This window comes from Nuphar pumila, chromosome 8 (genome assembly GCF_984573655.1).
Source record: "Nuphar pumila chromosome 8, dmNupPumi1.hap1.1, whole genome shotgun sequence".
Taxonomy (NCBI): Eukaryota; Viridiplantae; Streptophyta; class Magnoliopsida; order Nymphaeales; family Nymphaeaceae; genus Nuphar; species Nuphar pumila.
The window spans coordinates 20104989-20123200 of record NC_143256.1 but is presented as its reverse complement, the minus strand read 5'-3'; the positions used below and the strand labels follow the sequence as shown (position 1 = coordinate 20123200).

The window sequence follows — 18212 nt, the reverse complement described above, 5'->3', positions numbered from 1 at the left end:
AGAAACAAACTCCCATTTGGAATACCAACACTTGTGCTTTAAACTTCTACAAATAAGGCTTTGTTTGGGAGCCTTGAATTGGAGGTGTTTGTGGTTTCCCCAGTATTCTGATGGAGTCTGCAGCCCCACCACCACTTACAGTCAACATCACATTTTGGCAAAACCATATTTTGACAACACACGGAAATGGTGTTTCCATCTCAATGCAAGGGTCCCAAATAAAGCCTAGACGTATCTGGAAACCTTCCCATGTATAGCCATTAATATTTCGCAATCTCTAACCCACATTGAGATAACATGAACAAAAATTAGAAGAATATAAATCAAATGAAGCACACTATTCACACAAGGAAAAAAGTCCAGCAACCAATTTACAACGGAAAGAGAAGAAAAATAACAGACACTGTAACTAAATACTGAGCAACATCATAGTGGCCTTTTCTTTTCAATTTTTTGTTTTTGCAAACATATTAATAGGCCTAATTGCTGTCAGGAAAAGAATTTTAATTTTCTATATTAGCAAAAAAGGGGAAACCCATTTGTGTTGTGGCCACAATAATGAACTGCATATTCTGCTACATCAAGAAAATTGGGCTCGAAAATGTAAACAGCCCATGGCGTCTGAACACTTTACAATAAATATTTTAATATCTACATAAAAGAAATGCTTGTGATCATACTTGCATCATTGTGCAATTACTTGGAGTTTACTGTCATATCTCATTTTCGCCAGAGTGTAATCCTCATCAAGTTCAGTTGATTCTTGTCCCATACATCACTTTCTCCACAATAAACTCCTAAAGAAACTACGCTTTTGCCTTCTATCTGAAATAATTGCAAAATACAAAATCATTTATGTAAAAGCTCCTGCAGCTATGGAAGAAAGGAAGATTTACCTATTTGACTTCCAACAGCAGATAAGGCTTCTTCAGCAATCGGTTTCCACTGCTCTGCACATGAATAGTTGATGCCCAACCCCACACTTAATCCTCTTAATAAGTTCACAGTGCGCAGAACAAAGAATAACTCCTCCGGAAAATTCTGCAATGGTGTAATTTCAGTTAACTGTGGTTCACTTTGATGACAAAAAACATGTTTATGCACCTGTAGTCTGTAGACCATAACATAAGATCGCAAACAGGGATGTGGATGTTGATATTAGTTACTTCTCAAAAGGCTATCCACAGAGACATAGTATTTTAGGTGGATAAACTTCAAGCATGAAAGAAAGATATGAAAAGTTATCTTAGTATGCAATTTCATGATTTCATGGTGGTCAAACGGTTTTTTATCACTAATAATAAAATCAATTAAGCATACCTGGACAGACAATTTCTTCAGTGAAGAATCATCTGAAAATGGTGTCAAAGTTTTTACTCCTGGGGGAAGCTTTGTATCAAACATTGTTTTAGCCAATTTCAATAATTCCTTTGGTCCATCAGCACACGGGCTTGTGAATATACCAAGTTCCCTACACACAATCATATCAAGTACGAACCAAAACAGTGATAAACCTAACAATCTTATTCATATATGCAAACTGAAAAGTCCACGTAGCTTATAGATAATATACATATACAAAGAACCAAGAATCATCATTGTCATAAAGGTCAAAAGGAGATAGATCTGAGCATGACAATACTTGTTTCAGGTCCAGATAACTTTTGGTGCAATGGTCCTGGTTCATATCCAAGCTAGATTGCCAGCATGACGATACTTGTTCCAGGTCCAGATCCAACTTTTGATGCAATGGTTGTGGTTCATATCCAAGCTAGATCTAACAAATAGATTTGGATATGTGATCGATCTTGATATGAAAAACTAAAGCTAGTAAATATGGGGTTGAATGTTAAAATATGCTTGTGTATTTTTTATATTTCCGTATATATACATGCACATGTGCATGTGTATATATATATACATTATATGTATATATACATTATATGTATATACACATGATTCTACATGTGTATATATGTATTTTTAGGATGTATATAGGTTTAATTTTTGTATTTTTATTTTTCCTTTTTCTTTAGTATTTAGCCCCTAAAAGGGGCATTTTTGTAATTTGGCTATCTAGCTGTTGGGAGCTCCCAACAGCTAGTTTGGTCTCTCCCTCTCTCTTTGTTGATCTCTATTTAAATGGGCATCTTGCCCATTTCATATATGCTTCTTTTAAGCATTTGCCTTAATAAAAATATATGTTTTTTATGTGCTCTTGCCCATTAGTTGCTTGTATTTGTGAATGCTCTTGTACACTTGTATTTTCCCTTAGTGGCTCTTTGAGTATTGCCATTGTGGCTTTGTAGTTGTGCACAACTTGTTATTGTATTGTTCTTAATAGCCTTTGTATTGTGCACACATCTCTTGTATTTCATTACATTGAAGGCAAGGGATAGGTTATCAAATCAGAGAAGGCATTATTCCCACTTTACATCCCATATGTGTTGAAAAATGGTAGTGTCATATTTTTCCTTGTTAGTTATATTAATAAATTCAATTTTTTTTTGTTTTCATTAACAAATTCATGTGAACCAGTGTGCTGCACAAATGTTGAGTGCCATGATTGCCAGAACTACAAAGAATGAACATAGCCTGATGTTCAAGATCTCTACAACGTGCAATAAAAAAGTCATAAGCTACTGCCAAGCATTGCTGTTGGATTTGCAAACTTATGCCCTACATAAGTTGAAGGGAAGTGTCACAGAATTCTTCCATAAATAACAGTTTTGTAAAGAAATATGCTCTAATTGATGTTTTCCTGCTTTTTCCTATATCTGTTAGTAACAGTTTAACTTTTTCATTGTACTCAAGTTTGCATAATTATTAGTGGTCCTTGTGTACCTTTTTGAACATCAGACACTGTTGAGCTGCAACCCTAATTTATTATGAGAAAATTACATCATTGAGCATCTAAATTTTATGCAGCACTAAGAGCAGATAACAGAAGTATGCCAAAAAACAACTTTATACAAACAAGTAGAAGAAATAAAAAATGACAAGCTCCACCTAAGTGCAATGTGCCAATGTGGATTCTCTTGTCAGTATAAGATTACTCTTTATTGATAGCAGTGAAGATCCATTCCAAATTTTCCAACAAAAAAAATCTCTAAGACTACATTCCTCACCTAAAACTCTCTGATGCCTTCAATGGACTGTCATCAACGATTGCAAGTATAAGGTTGGCATATGCAAGCCTTAGACTATCTGTGATATGCTTTACTTGCCCGTAATCAAGCAAGGCCACCTAAGAAAAAAAATATAGAAGTCTGCCTGATCAAAATCTTTCAATTTTGCCACACATTGAAGTGTAGATAAGTATGTCTTGAACTCCCCAACAGAGAAAAAATAGAAATTTGCATGTGAAGTAAAATGGACATAACACTATTTTGGTTCTTCAAGCAAGAAAATAATAGAGATATGAACCATACTGGAGCAATCTACAGAGCAAACTAAAACCAACGATACATTGTGTGAAAGGAAACTAAGAACAAATAACATGCATGCAGAAAAATACAAAATTTAAAGAGAATAACAAAAGAGGGTCAAAATGAACAAATTTATTATGAACATAGCAAAACACAAAAATCAAAGCTCTAAGGGCTTGCATCAAGGTGATCCCCTGTCTCCTTATCCCTTCCTCATTATTATAAAATGCTGATCTCGTAGACTCCAGTACTCCATTGACACTAGTGATCTTGAAGTTCCCAGATTTCCCAGTTGTACAATCCCTAACCACTCTCTTTTTTGCAGATGATGCTATATTCTTTTGCAAGGCCAAGCACACTTCAGTAGAGGCACTAAAAGACATCTTTTTTGAGTTTCAAACTCAGGCATGCATGAGGGTTAAATATACAAGTCTAGCCTTATTCCACATAACGTTTCACAACAACTAGCTTCACAGCTCAATTACCTACTTCAATGGAAGGTTACCACTTTACATAATATTGTGTGTTTTTGTGTTGTGATAGACTTAGAATTTCTGAAAATTTTGACCAAGTGTTGAAGAAAAATCGATAAACCCTCGATATTAGGAATGCGATATTTGAGTCTAGACTTGGCCTAGGTCTCATCGACAAGACCTAAACAAGCCAATTAAAAGGTGATAAAAGTTTTATTTTCAACCTTTAAAATCAAGTGAAATTCGGGTTAAATTCAGGCGAATTTCAGAGGCAAAATTTAAATTATATATCGTTAGATGTGCATCAAAATTCTGAGTTCAATGGTATTTTACTTTTCCAAATTCGGGCTACGGTTGGCCCGAAAATTGCATTTTTTCAAAAAAAAATTGTCTCGATGGGACCGGGCCTGTATTGGATCGAACCGGATCCGATCCATATGATCCAAATTAATATGGATTTGGACTGAGTCCAAGACCCATATTAATTAGGATCTGATCCAGCTTAGGATGCAAATGGATTTTGGATATAGATTTGGATTTTGGATCCGACAAAAATAAAGCTTTAAATTTAAAATAAAGGTTTAAATTAAGGAAATGAAAGGTTTAAAAGACTCCTAGAGGGATAAGGTACCCTCTAGAATATTTTGGGAATTTAATAAATAATAAATAATTACCATAGTGATGGATGAGCTTACGAGATCAATTCAAAAATATGTGTCGTGGTGTATGTTGTTTGCTGATGATATTGTTTTGATTGATGAGTCTAGAGCTGGGGTTAATGCTAAGTTAGAAGTATGGAGGCAGACATTGGAAGCAAGAGGTTTTAAGTTGAGTAAGAGTAAGACAGAATAAATGAAATGTCAGTTTAGTAAGCAACGAAGTAGTGATGGGAGTGTAGTAAAGCTTGGTGAGCAAGAAATAGTGGTGGATGATTGTTTCAAATATTTGGGATCTATCATTCAAAAGTATGGAGAAATTGGTGGAGATGTAAATCATAGGATAAAGGTTGGATGGATGAAATGGAAAAGTGCAACTGGAGTGTTGTGCGATCGTAGAATGCCATTGCGGTTGAAGGGAAAGTTTTATAGGACGACTATTAGGCCCGCTTTACTATATGGTACGGAATGTTGGGCTGCCAAGAGATATCATATTCAAAAAATGAGTGTAGCTGAGATGCGTATGATGAGATGGATGTGTGGAAATACAATAAAAGATAAGATTCGGAACGAGGAGATACGTAAGAAGGTAGGCATTGCACCCATTGAAAATAAGATGAGAGAGAATTGTTTACAGTGGTTTGGACATATTCGGCGAAGGCCTATTGATGCTCCAGTTAGAAGGATGGAGAAATGGGAAAATATATTAGTTAAAAGAGGTCGGGGTAGGCCTAGGAAGACATGGATGGAGGTGATAGGAAAGGATATGAATGCTTTGAACCTCACCGAGGACATGGCATTGGATAGAAATGATTGGAGGAGAAGGATTCATGTGGAAGACCCAGAATGATTTTCTTTTTTGGTTCATATCGCCGACCCCAATTGTTTTGGGATGAAGGCGTAGTTGTTGTTGTTGTAATAAATAATAATTAATTATTAATTAATTATTTAAATATAAAAATTAATAAATTCCAAAATTTATTGAAAAGATAATGAGCTTATTAGGATTTCTAGAAGGACCCAATGGCTAATTAGAAAGATGTAAAATAAAAAATAAAAAGAAGAATTAAGGAATAAGGAGAGAGGTTTGAAAAGTCAACATGAAAAATCTAGAGGATTATGAAAGGATGTCGGAAGATAGACTCTCATATGGGAAGTCCTATCTCCAACCCCTATTAGAGAGCTCTAGAAGGGGGGGCATCACCCTCTAGGGATCTCATTATAAAAGCTTTCAAAAAAAAAAGAGAAAAAAGGAAAAGAGAGAGAGAGAAAGGAAAAGAAGAAAAGAGAAGAGGAAGAGAAAAAGGAGTAGCTTCTTCCTGTCCGGCCTTCCGAAGTTTTTTTTCGATCTTCTCTCAAGCTTCAAAACAAAGTATGGGTTTCTCTCTTGTTTTGAATAGGTAGGAATGGCATAGATGGGATTTATGTATTATTTTAGTGGGAAAAAGAAAATAGATGAGAAGGTGAAATCCAATTTTTTTTATTAGATATATATATATATATATATATATATATATATATATATATATATATATATATATAACGAAATATTGGTTATGTATATATATATATGAGCTTTGATATATACAAGTTATGTATATGTATTTTATACCTGTTTTTGTGTATAAATAAATAAATATATATATATATATATGTGACATACACCTGGTCAGATCTAGACAGATCTGACCCGTAAGATGTACGGTCATATCTGGACAGATCTGTCTCATAAGATGTATGGTCAGATCTGACCATTGCAATGATGAACAGATCTGTCCCATCATATGTGCTGTCAGAACTGGACAGATCCGACAAGACAGTTTGATACATGAAGATGAATGCATGATTACTTATTTTTTTTCCATTCTCATGTTCTGTTGTATAGATGGAAGAAAAATTATATAATATGGACTGATTAGATGTGGCTAAGCCCCAGCCGACTGTGTGTCGGCTGGGCATAACTGTATGTTGCCCAGTCCCAGCCGACTGGTTCGGCTAGGCCAAGTCACCATCAATATATATATATATATATATATATAGTAGGCCCAGCCACTTGACTGGTAAAGCCAGCCGATGGGCAGCATCAAACAGGAACAAAAAAAAACAGACTGGTACAGTCTGGGCAGATTCAAACACCAAAAAAAAAAGGATTTTGAGCAGAAACCAATAGACTGTCAAGAAAAAAAAAAGATTTAGAAACAGATTCATATTCTGTCAAGAATCACATAGAAATACAAAATAAAAAGTTTTGGGCAGAATCAGAAAAAGTAACATAATATGAATATCCGGGCAGCGTACATGCTGTTAGAAGTTAGAACCCCCAGTCGACCTGTAGATCGGCTGGACAGATTCTAAGAAAAATATATGGGCAAACTCGAAGAAAAAAAATATATATATATATATATATATATATATAAGGCCCGCTTTACTATATGGTACGGAATGTTGGGCTGCCAAGAGACATCATATTCAAGAAATGAGTGTAGCTGAGATGCGTATGCTTAGATGGATGTGTGAAAATACAATAAAAGATAAGATTCGAAACGAGGAGATATGTAAGAAGGTAGGCGTTGCATCCATTGAAAATAAGATGAGAGAGAATCGTTTACGGTGGTTTCGACATATTCGGCAAAGGCCTAAAAAGACTTGGATGGAGATGATAGGAAAGGATATGAATGCTTTGAACCTCACCAAGGACATGGCATTTGATAGAAATGATTGGAGGAGAAGGATTCATGTGGAAGAACCAAAATGATTTTCTTTTTTGGTTCATATCGCCGACCCCAATTGTTTTGGGATGAAGGCGTAGTTGTTGTAGTTGTTGTTGTTGTGTGTGTATGTATATATATATATAGAAGAATAAAACTGGGCAAATTCATGATTGCTTTAAAAAGAATGAAAACTGAACAGATTCATACACATACCTATGTTCGAATTTCAGATGTACATATATGTGCAGATTTACATACAAGTGCAGATTCACATATATGTTCAGATTTAGACGAATATTCAGAATTTTATGTTCATATGCATGTCTTGATTTACATGTTTATATGCATGTCAAATTTTATGCTCATGAATATGGATGCTAGATGTCCAGTATTACATATGTAAATGTGCATGATTGTGTTCAGGATTTACATATTTAAAATACTCATATTTGTGGCCAGAATTACATATGTTAAAAGTACAGATTTTATACATGTCAAATGTTTAGATTTGTACGTGTAATATTCAGACTAGTGTGTTTGTTCATGACCAGATTAAGTATTCTTGTGACTGGACTGTTATGCATGTTTGCCTATGAGCATTGAAATATTTTCATGTGATTACCAATATTATCTCGAGTGCGGGCAGCATGGCTTGGACTCGGTGGGTATGTGTTGTACCTCGAGCTTGCCAAGATGAAAAAAAGAATTGTTGGTTATGCATGCTTATGACATTTAATATGTTGTTTACATACATATGCATATAAAGAAAGTGAGAATCCTGAAGGTTACGTTGTTGTTGTACCAGCATGATCACATGCATGTTTGCAAATTGTGCATGAGATGAATCATGAAAAGAATGATATATTTTGCAAGCATGTGAAATAGCTATACATATACATTCTCATTTTGGTTTCATGTATGTGCATTTGTGAGCATGACGAATGATTTCATATGTGCATGCTCATTGTGGTTTTTGCATTAGATGCATCAATGGTCAAATGTGAATCATTGTAAGCCGTGCGGGCCACGAGCAAGTGTTGCACTATGTTTAGTTATATGCATCGCAAAAATCAATTTGATATTTATTGAATTTCTAAATTAATTGCACTGTTTCATATTGTAACGGAATGAGGTCTCGAGAGGTGTTTTACATGTTGAATTGCAAAACGAATGTTGTTGTGTTTTGCATGTTGATTTGCAAAACGAATATTGTGAAATGAATCATTCTTTTGATAAAAAGATAAAACAATGTAATTAATGCTTCTTCCAGGATATCTCTTCTATAGTGTGGGAATCCTAGACTTCGATTTTGGAGAACCGTAAGGATATTAAAACTTTGTATGCGATTGTGCCCTTCAACCCAACTAGGTGGTTACCGCTCGGCCACGATTTTAGGGAGATTCCGCTACTTTGCCTGGGGTTGTTGTGTATACACAGTTGTTGTATTGGTATACCAAGAAAGTGACATTAGTCGATGTTGATTTTCCTAGTGTTCCAACATTAGATGCTGAATTTTAATGTTTCGATGGAGGGTGTTGATTCCTGATATCAATCGAGGGTCCAGTATGGAACCTAGTAAATAAAATACAATTATGTGTTAAGCTACAACTAGGAATCTAACTTGAACTTGGAATTGTTGTGCCCGTTTTTTAGTATCTTCGGGTTTTAATGGAAAGTGAAATTAAAATTGTGTGCATATAATAGACACATGCATACAAAAGAGAACTCTGATAAAAGGTAATAAGTTATGCATGTGCATTGATATCATGAATATTCCAGATCTACATTAGATCATGCATCTTTATCTGCTCTTTTAATGGTGATATATTGTTGTTGCATTATGATTGTTCCTTAATGTATAAATGGTCATTTGAATACTGAAATTTGTTGTTTTTATATTCCTCTAAAATGTTGCATGAATTTCATTTATGTTCTTGCTTATTTGATTCATTAGAGGAATTCGTACACAGAATTTATAATTATGACACCGTACATTTTATATTTTTCACAGCCTCTGAAGCCTAGTGATGAAACCAGCTGCTATAAGGAGCTACGAGGACTGTGTAACTATTTGACGATTTACTTGAGAACAGAGTGATTATATATTTTGCTTTATTTGACATTCTTTTATTTATTGTTCTCAAACCTTATTGATTGATGAATAAAATTATTTTGGTTTAGATGATGGTGGTATAAGATCCCTTGTGGCTTTGGAATGTGTTGTGTCTGTAAGCCCCCAGGTCTCTGGGTTTGTTTGTGTAATTGCTTTATATATATATATATATATATATATATATATATATATTCCACTTTTCAACGGGGATGAGTTGGGGTCGTTATACTTTACCTGTCAAATATTTGGAAATTCCTCTATTTGGGGTCACTTGAAGGCTTTGTTAAGATAGCACGAGCATGCGGTCCAGTTTCACCATGTGTGTCACGATGAGTCCAAGTGTAGAGAAACAGATCCCAACATGAATCCTGGTGTGAAGAGTACCAGTGTGAAGTCACCATGGATGTCCTTTTCTTTTTATATATATATTAGTCAACCTAGGTTGACTTCTTCTAGCTATTGGAGGCTAGTCCAATGGCTAAAATTCTAGTCGTTGGACTAGCTCCAATGGCTAGAAGGGTACTCCATTCTCCCCATTTTTGTCTCACTTCTCTCCCCACTTCTTTCTATGAAGGTGTAGGTGCGTGCAAGTGTATGGGTTGAGAGAGTGATGGGTAGTTTGTAGGCTTTTGAGTGTTCGAGTGTTTGTAGTGAAGTTGTTTGTAATTTTGCATTTTTTTGTATTATTTGAATTTAATGCTTAATGAAATTATTCATTTTATAATTTGTGTTTCATTATTACTTCTATGGTGAGTATGTATTCAAATACAGTGTATTTTTGGTTTTTGGTATCCATTCTAAGCGCATCAAGATTTGTGCCATTTCATGACATGGTATCAAAGCAAGGCATTGTGGTCTTGAAAAAGATATGTATGGTATGGATTCAAGGTCTTCACATTCTAATATGTATCTTTCGCCCTTTTTGTTTCATATGTATGACAGGTATTTTTAAAAGATTATATTAAAATGACTTTTCAGAAATTAGAATTTGTTGTCTTTTGATATATATTGTATATGTTTTAGATTATAGATAAGTACGTTGAAAAATTATGCTTTACAAAAGTATGTGATTTTTTGTATTCTTTTATGTCTCATGTTTTTCAAAATACTATTTTTTTATGTTTCCCTTGAATGTCTCTTAATGTATGTATATGCTTGTTCTTATGCTCATATATGTGTATGCATGGCTTATCCTTGATTTTTAGTGTATCATGATGTTTCCTTAATAATTTTAATTATGTGACCAAGCATGATTTTTTTTTGTGAACTTAAGATTATGAATCTTAGAAAGTTTTTCGCATAGTATTGTCTTTAGTGATAACATGGATATCTTCCATGAGTTTATAAGGTCCTTCTATTCTCATGTGAATGTATTATTTCATGTATGTTTTAGTGATATTGTCTTTTTTGAAAAATATCTTACTGAGTAAAAATTATTCTCAAGTTGATGGCTTGTGTATAATGTTGATTTAAGGAATCCTTGCATTATATTCCTAGGTATATGCCATGAGTAGTTTACATTACTATTGATGGGATATTTATGGTTTGTCATCATGTATCCAAATGCATGTTTTAATAATTTTGAACATATTATGCATTTTGTGTGCATTTCTTCTTGAATAAAGATTATATTTTTTAGTGTTCTTTTAAGCTACTATTGATGGGATATTTCTTTTCATCCCTAGATTCCTTGTTTCTCTATTTTTTGAATCAGATCTGATTTCTGAATCTGATCAGCCCTTCTTTTTCATTGTGTTTTTTATATCAGATCTGGTGCGCATTCACCAGATCTATCCCTTTTTCTTAACTTTCTTCCTCTCCAATCATCAAGATCTGTCATTATTCTTATGGATCTGATCAAAATCAGATCAGATCTACCTTTTTCTTCATGTGAATCATTGAGATCTATTGTTTTTTTCTAAAGACTTGATCGAAAATGTATCAGATCTAGTTTTCTGCACCGCAGATCATTCTCTCACAATTTTCCCCTTTCTATCTCTGCAACAACCATACTGAGATTTGATTTGTTTTTGTCTAAAAAAAAAGAGGAAAAAATATATATCCCTATTCCTTTTTTTTAAAGAACATCTTGGTGATGTCGCTATGCTGACAAACATCATTGCATGCCCTTGATTCCAAAAAAAAAGGGCATTACTATTTCTCTGCTACTTTTTCTTTCTCCTGTTCTCGTTTTTCAGTTTGCAGTCCTTCTTTCTCTTGTTCTCGTTTTCTTGATTTATTTTCGTTCCCGTTTTCCTGATATTGTTCTTATAATGGCTGCGCTTAATGCTTCTTTCCTCAACCATCTTGTCACCGAAAAACTTGATTCCACAAATTTTACTGGAAAAAGAAAATCATTCCTTTCCTGTACAGCTATGATTTAATGGGACACCTTGATGGGTTGATCCTTATACCTTTGGAATTTGTTTTCCAAACAACTTCAGTGCAAGAAGTTCATAAAAGACAGTGAAATCTTGAATTCGCAATCCTGATTTTATTGCTTGGCAGAAAGAAGATCAAACAGCAGTTGCATTCATCACGGCCACTCTTTCGCATGAAGTTATGTTGCATATTCCCTCTAGCATTCCAGCGAAGGAGTTGTGGGATGTTTTGTATCACTGGTATGAAGAGATCTACTCCAAAAGTATATCAATTGAAAGCCGAATTTGTAAATTTAAAGAGAGGTGATTCCTCCATTGTTGATTATCTTTCAAAAATAAAAGTTATCGTGCATCAACTGGCAGCCATTGGTTCCCCTTTGTCTGATGAGGATATATGCACAAAAACTATTCAAGGACTGGGGGCAGAATATAATATATTTAACACTATGTATACAAGCACGACACTGCCTTCACATTTTGATCGCCTGCATATTATGTTGTTGGAGCATGAGGCCATGTTCAGTTTGACAACTATACCTCGAAAAAATGAAGTAAATCATGAAGTGTTGGTTGCTACCCAAGGGTATACTAGTTTCTCTGTATCTAGAGGAAGAGGCAGGGGGCGTGGGCATAATTTTGGTGGTGGTGGTCAAGGTGCAGGCATTTTACCCACACCCCAAAATAATTCAAATGTTGTGTGCCAAATGTGTGAAAAGAAAGGTCATACCAGTTCTAATTGTTACTAGCGATGTGTTAGAAATTCATGTCTTGTACAAAAGTATATGCTTGACTATATATGTATATATATATATATATATTTAAGTATATGTCGTATATAGATGGATTCTCTTTTGTAGTTTTTCATTTTATTTTTCTTCCTTTCATTTTATTTCTTTTTTTGGTTTGACTTATTGACTAGCCGTTGTGCAGCTCCCAACAGCTCTAAATAGAGTCGTTGGGAGGTAGCCCGGCTAATCCCCTCTCTTGTGTATATATATTGGGGTAAATGCCCTATCGTAATGTGTGGTTTTTAGTGAGGATTCCTCTTAATAAAGATTGATATTTTGTATGTGTGCCTTAGTGCATTTTGTGATATTTATGTGCCTTAGTGCATCTTATGAGTGAATATTTTTATCGAGTCCTTAGTAGACTTAATTAGCACCTATATTTGTGTGCTTCTTTACATGGTATTAGAGTTGGGTTGGCTACTTTGCTTATATTCACTAGTGGAGGTTGCCTCATAAAGCGTGTTGATGATCTTTCTTTGATCGTGATTCCTTCCTCTTCAACATGACTAAATTCTTGTCTCATAACTCAAGCAACTCCAACTTTATTCCACCATTCAAGCTTGACGGTAGCAACTTCATCATTTGGGCGGAATACTTGGAGACATTCATAAAAGGTCAAGGATTATGGGGGTACATTAGAGGTATTGTCTTCAAACCTACTCCTAAAATTACTATATGTGAAAATGATGTCGAGACAAACTTTGAAGGAAACGAAAGAGAAAAAGCAATGGAGGAATATTATAAAAAATTAGATGAATGGGACATGAAAAATGCTAAAATTCTATCTTGGATGCTAAGTGGGGTTGGAACCAAGATTGCCTCAAATCTTTTATGTTACAAAAAGGCAAGTGAGGCATGGGAATATCTTAAAGGTATGTTTATCGAGAAAGATACGGCTCATAAGTATTACCTCCAAGAAAAGGCTAGAAACATCAAACAAGGAGATAAGAATGTTAGAGATTACTTTATGGAATTATCTTCTATTTGGACTCAACTTGCTCAATTTGAACCAAAATGGGAAGGAAAGTGTATTGAGATGTGAAGGGCTCAAGTTGAAGAAGATAGACTTTTTGCCTTTCTTTATGGTTTGAGACCCAAGTTTGAAGAAACTATGGCCTCTTTGTTATCTTCCTCATCACCTCCTCCTATTTATGAAATTCTCACTAAACTTAGTGGAGAAGAGACTAGACTTAATATGAGCAAAAGTGATAATGTTCTTGCTACACCTACTAACACTCAAGAAGATGATTGTGCTCTTGCCGCCTCCAAACCGGAAAATTATATCAAGCCTTATAGGCTTCCTCACTTCAATAAAAATTAAAATAGAAGAGAATACAAAGTAATTTGTCATAATTGTCATGAGCCCGGTCACATTAAACCTTAATGTCCTAGATTTAAAAAAGACTATAGACCTCATGAAAAAAAGGTTGTTGCGGCTACGTCAGAGCAAGAAGAAGACACCATAAGCCTCAAAGATCTCTCCAAATCGTTGGCACAATTCACAGAGGCATTACAACCATTGTTTAAAGGATCTACATCGGGGGCGGCCATTGCATCTTCTTCAACTCCCGGTATGTGCTCTTGGCTTCTTGATTCTTGAGCTTTATTTCATATGACCCCGCATAAGTCTATTCTATCTGAATGTCAACCTAACTCAAATGCATCTTTTGTTTTTACTGCCGATGAAACTTCTTTAGAAATAAAGAGTGAAAATTTTTAAAACGATTTGACTAAACACAACAAGTTTTACATTTCAAAAGTTAGATTTATACCAAAATTATATCTTAACTTACTTTGTGTTTCTCAAATCTCGGATTACGGATGTGATGATGTATTCTCATCAAACAAATGTTAGGTGTAGGATCGCCAGTTCAGAAAATTGATTGGGGAAGGTTCTAGGCAAAAAGATCTTTATTACATGAACTCTCTTTGTATTTCAAAAGAATCTTTTTGTAATATTGCCCAAACAAAAGATATCAAAGTTTGGCATCATAGACTTGGTCATCCAAATGTAAGGAAATTAAATTTTGTACCTATTACTAAGGATCTTTGCAAAGACAATTTTTAATGCAAAGAATGCATACTTGGAAAAATGATATATTTGCCTTTTGGACAAAGGACCTTTTACTCCTCCATGCCTTTTGAGTTGGTCCATTCGGATGTGTGGGGTCATGCTCCTATACTTTTCAAAAGAGGATTCTCCTACTATGTTGTGTTTATTGGTGATTATACTGGATACTGTTAGATTTATTTTCTTAAATTTAAATCTGATGGGTTTGCATCCTTCAAAAACTTTCGTAACATGATCAAAACTCAATTTGAAAGCAAAATTAAAATCCTAAGAACGGACTATGGGGGAGTATTTATCAAATGATTTCAAACAATTTTTAGAAAATAAAGGGATTTTGCACCAAAGATCGTGTCCTAGAACACCACAACAAAACAGAATTTCAGAAAGAAAACAGACATATTATAGAGACTACAAGAACACTACTTATTTCTAGGAATGTTCTCAAAAACTTTTGGGTTGAAGTTGCCCTAACCTTAACATATCTTATAAATAGGATACCTTCAAAATCTCTATCAAATGAAATTCTCTTTGAAAAATTGTTTAAGTATAAACCTAATTATCAAAGACAGAGAATTTTTGGTTGCAAGTGTTATGTTTTAAATGATAAAGGAGACAAATATCTTTCAAGGCTATTCCTTGTGCTTTCATTGGTTATTCTGAATCACAAGAAGGGTTTAAATGTTATGATGTCAAAAATGATAAACTCCTTGTCTCAAGGAATGTTAACTTTGTTGAAAATGAAAGTGGATTTGAAGGATGTATGTCACAAGATGTAAATGTTGATTACTCCTTATTTAAATTACTTTCTAATTATGGGTGTAATGATAATCAAGACACTTCTATGGAGTCTTCTATTGAAAGTAGAACAATTGTTGAACCAATAGTATAAACTAGAAGAAATAGAAAATCTAAATCGAGATGGTCACGAATCATTAGAAGCTCCCTCTGAACAAATTATCATTCGTAGATCCGAGCAAACTCCAAGGATACCCAATAGATTTGTTTCTTATGACTCCTCTCCTAAACATAGAGCATGCCTTTTAGCCATTCATTTATACTTTGAACCCTCCTGTTACAATGAAGCCAAAAGTCTTCCTGAATGGGAAAAAGTCACACGTATGGAACTAGTGATGAACTGGATGCACTGGAAGGTGCCAACACTTGGGAAATCCTAAATTTATCTCCCGAGAAGAAAACCATATGTTGTAGAAAGTGATGGATCCCTGGAAAAACATAAAGTTAGGTTAGTTGCCAAAAGATATTCTCAGGAGAATGGAGTAGATTATGAAGAAATATTTGCCCCTGTTGCTAGGATGACAACTGTTAGAATCCTTGTAGCTATTGCAATTGTTAAAAATTGAATATATTTCAAATGGATATTAAGAATGCCTTTTTAAATGGTAACCTTAATGAGGAATTATATATAGATGTTCCACCCAGGTTGATAGTTTCTAAAGGCAAAGTGCTTAGATTAAGAAAAGCCTTGTATGGGCTCCAACAAGCACCTAAAGTCTGGTTTGACACATTTAACAATATTATTACTAAATATGGTTTCAAACAACTGACATAGCTTTGTTTGTCAAGAATTCTTCTGCAGGTATTGTAATTCTTTTACAAGAAGTGACAAAGAAGAAATTAAAAAATTAAAACAGTTTTTGAAAAACATTTTTGAAATAACTGATCTTGGTTTTCTAACATACTTTCTTGGAATAAAAGTGTCATATTCTAACAGAGGATATATATTGTCACAAACAAAGTTTGCTTTAGACATCATTGACAGGTCAAGATTATCAGATGACAAAGTTGTTGATACTCTAGTGATTGTTGGAACGAAGATGCAAGCTGATGATAGGGTTCCTTTGGACAATCAAAGTTCCTTCAGACAACTGGTTGGATCTCTTATGTATCTAAGTATTACAAGACTTGATCATGTTGTCCACATGGCTAGTCAGTTTCAGCATACTCCAACATCAGCTCATATGGGTGCAGTCATGAGGATCATCAAATAAATTAAACGCAACATCAATAAGGGAGTCTTTCTATCCTCTTCTTCCACATTAGACCTCATCGCTTACTCAGATACTGATTGGGGAAGGAATCCAAATAATAGGCGTTCAAAAATTGATTTTTATGTATTTTTAGGAGTCCTTGATTTCTTGGAAGTGTAAAAAGAAACAAAAATTGTCGCTATCATCTACAGAAGTTGAGTATAGAGCAATGGCCACCACCACCATGGAGATCGTGTGGCTTAAACAACTAATTTCATATATGGGAGTTCATCTTCAAAATCCTACGAAATTATGTTGTGACAACAAGAGTTCCATATGCATTGCTCAGAATCACATGTTTCATGAACGGACTAAACATATAGAAATGGATTGCCACTTTGTTCGTGAAGAATACTTAAAGAAGACTATTGATCTTCCCTATGTGACATCAGAATATCAACTTGCTGATTTCTTCACAAAGGCTTTGTGCTCAACACGATTCAACTTTCTTCTTGACAAACTTTCGGTGATTGCACCATAAGTTTGAGGGGCACTGTTAGAAATTCATGTCTTGTATATATATATATATATATATATATATATATATATATATATATATATATATATATATATATATATATATATATATTTATTTATTTATTTATTATTATTATTTATTTATTTATTTATTTAAATGTATGTCGTATATAGATGGATTCTCTTTTGTAATTTTTTTATTTTATTTTTCTTTCTTTCATTTTTATTTTTTTCTGGTTTGACTTATTGACTAGCTGTTGGGCAGCTCCTAACAGCTCCAAATAGAGGAGTTGGGAGGTAGCCCAAAGGCTAATCCCCTTTCTCATGTGTATATATATTGGGGTAAATGCCCCATTGTAATGTGTGGGTTTTAGTGAAGATTCCTCTTAATAAAGATTGATATTTTGTATGTGTGCCTTAATGCATTTTGTGATATTTATTTGCCTTAGTGCATCTTATGAGTAAATATTCTTATAGAGTCCTTAGTAGACTTGATTAACACCAATATTTGTGTGCTTCTTTACAATATGTCCCTACATTCAAACCACCTATGTTGCCTATACCTCCTCTTTTCGTGCATTGGCTGCAGCTGGTTCACAACCACGCGTTTGAGCTAATTTTATACAAAGTCCTTTCACTGCAACAGCTCCATCAGTTACATCTTCCTATGATATGGATATACTAAATGCTGGTTTGGAGAGATAAATATTCAGCAGCCTCATAATCCTACATGGAACCCTTGGGCAGTGAATTCTGGCATGTCACATTCATCAGGCTCTCATCAAGGCTAGTTCTTGGATTCCAGGGCTGCAAACCGTGTTGTTGAAGATTCGGGTAAACTCCCTTATTCTGAATCGTATCATAAAAATGGATTGTGTATCATGAAAATGGATTGTATGACCACGAGAGATGGAAAACATCACCAGATCATTTGTGTGAGCTTTGCTATTGTTCCTACTAGTAGAGGTCCTCTTCCTTTATCAAATATTTTTCTCATTCCTAATCTTTAAAAAATATTAAGTTTTGTTTCTTAGTTATATTGAGATACTAATTCTTGCGTCACCTT

General features: G+C 34.3%; 1 protein-coding gene across 2 annotated transcripts in view; it reads right to left on the bottom strand.

Annotated features, from left to right (window-relative positions):
- Positions 1-483: 483 nt before the first annotated feature.
- The window catches only part of LOC149829732 (uncharacterized), a 141595-nt gene continuing 123866 nt past the window's right edge, over positions 484-18212 (bottom strand). The window contains exons 9-12 of one of the 2 annotated variants that reach the window (XM_090016072.1): positions 3129-3247; positions 1321-1471; positions 897-1041; positions 484-825 (exon numbers count right to left, since the gene is read on the bottom strand). In XM_090016072.1, the coding sequence (XP_089872198.1) occupies positions 776-825; positions 897-1041; positions 1321-1471; positions 3129-3247 (465 nt within the window). In that variant the 3' untranslated portion in view covers positions 484-775. Of the gene's footprint in view, positions 826-896; positions 1042-1320; positions 1472-3124; positions 3248-18212 lie in introns of those variants that run through there. The other variant, XM_090016073.1, reaches the window with a different exon arrangement.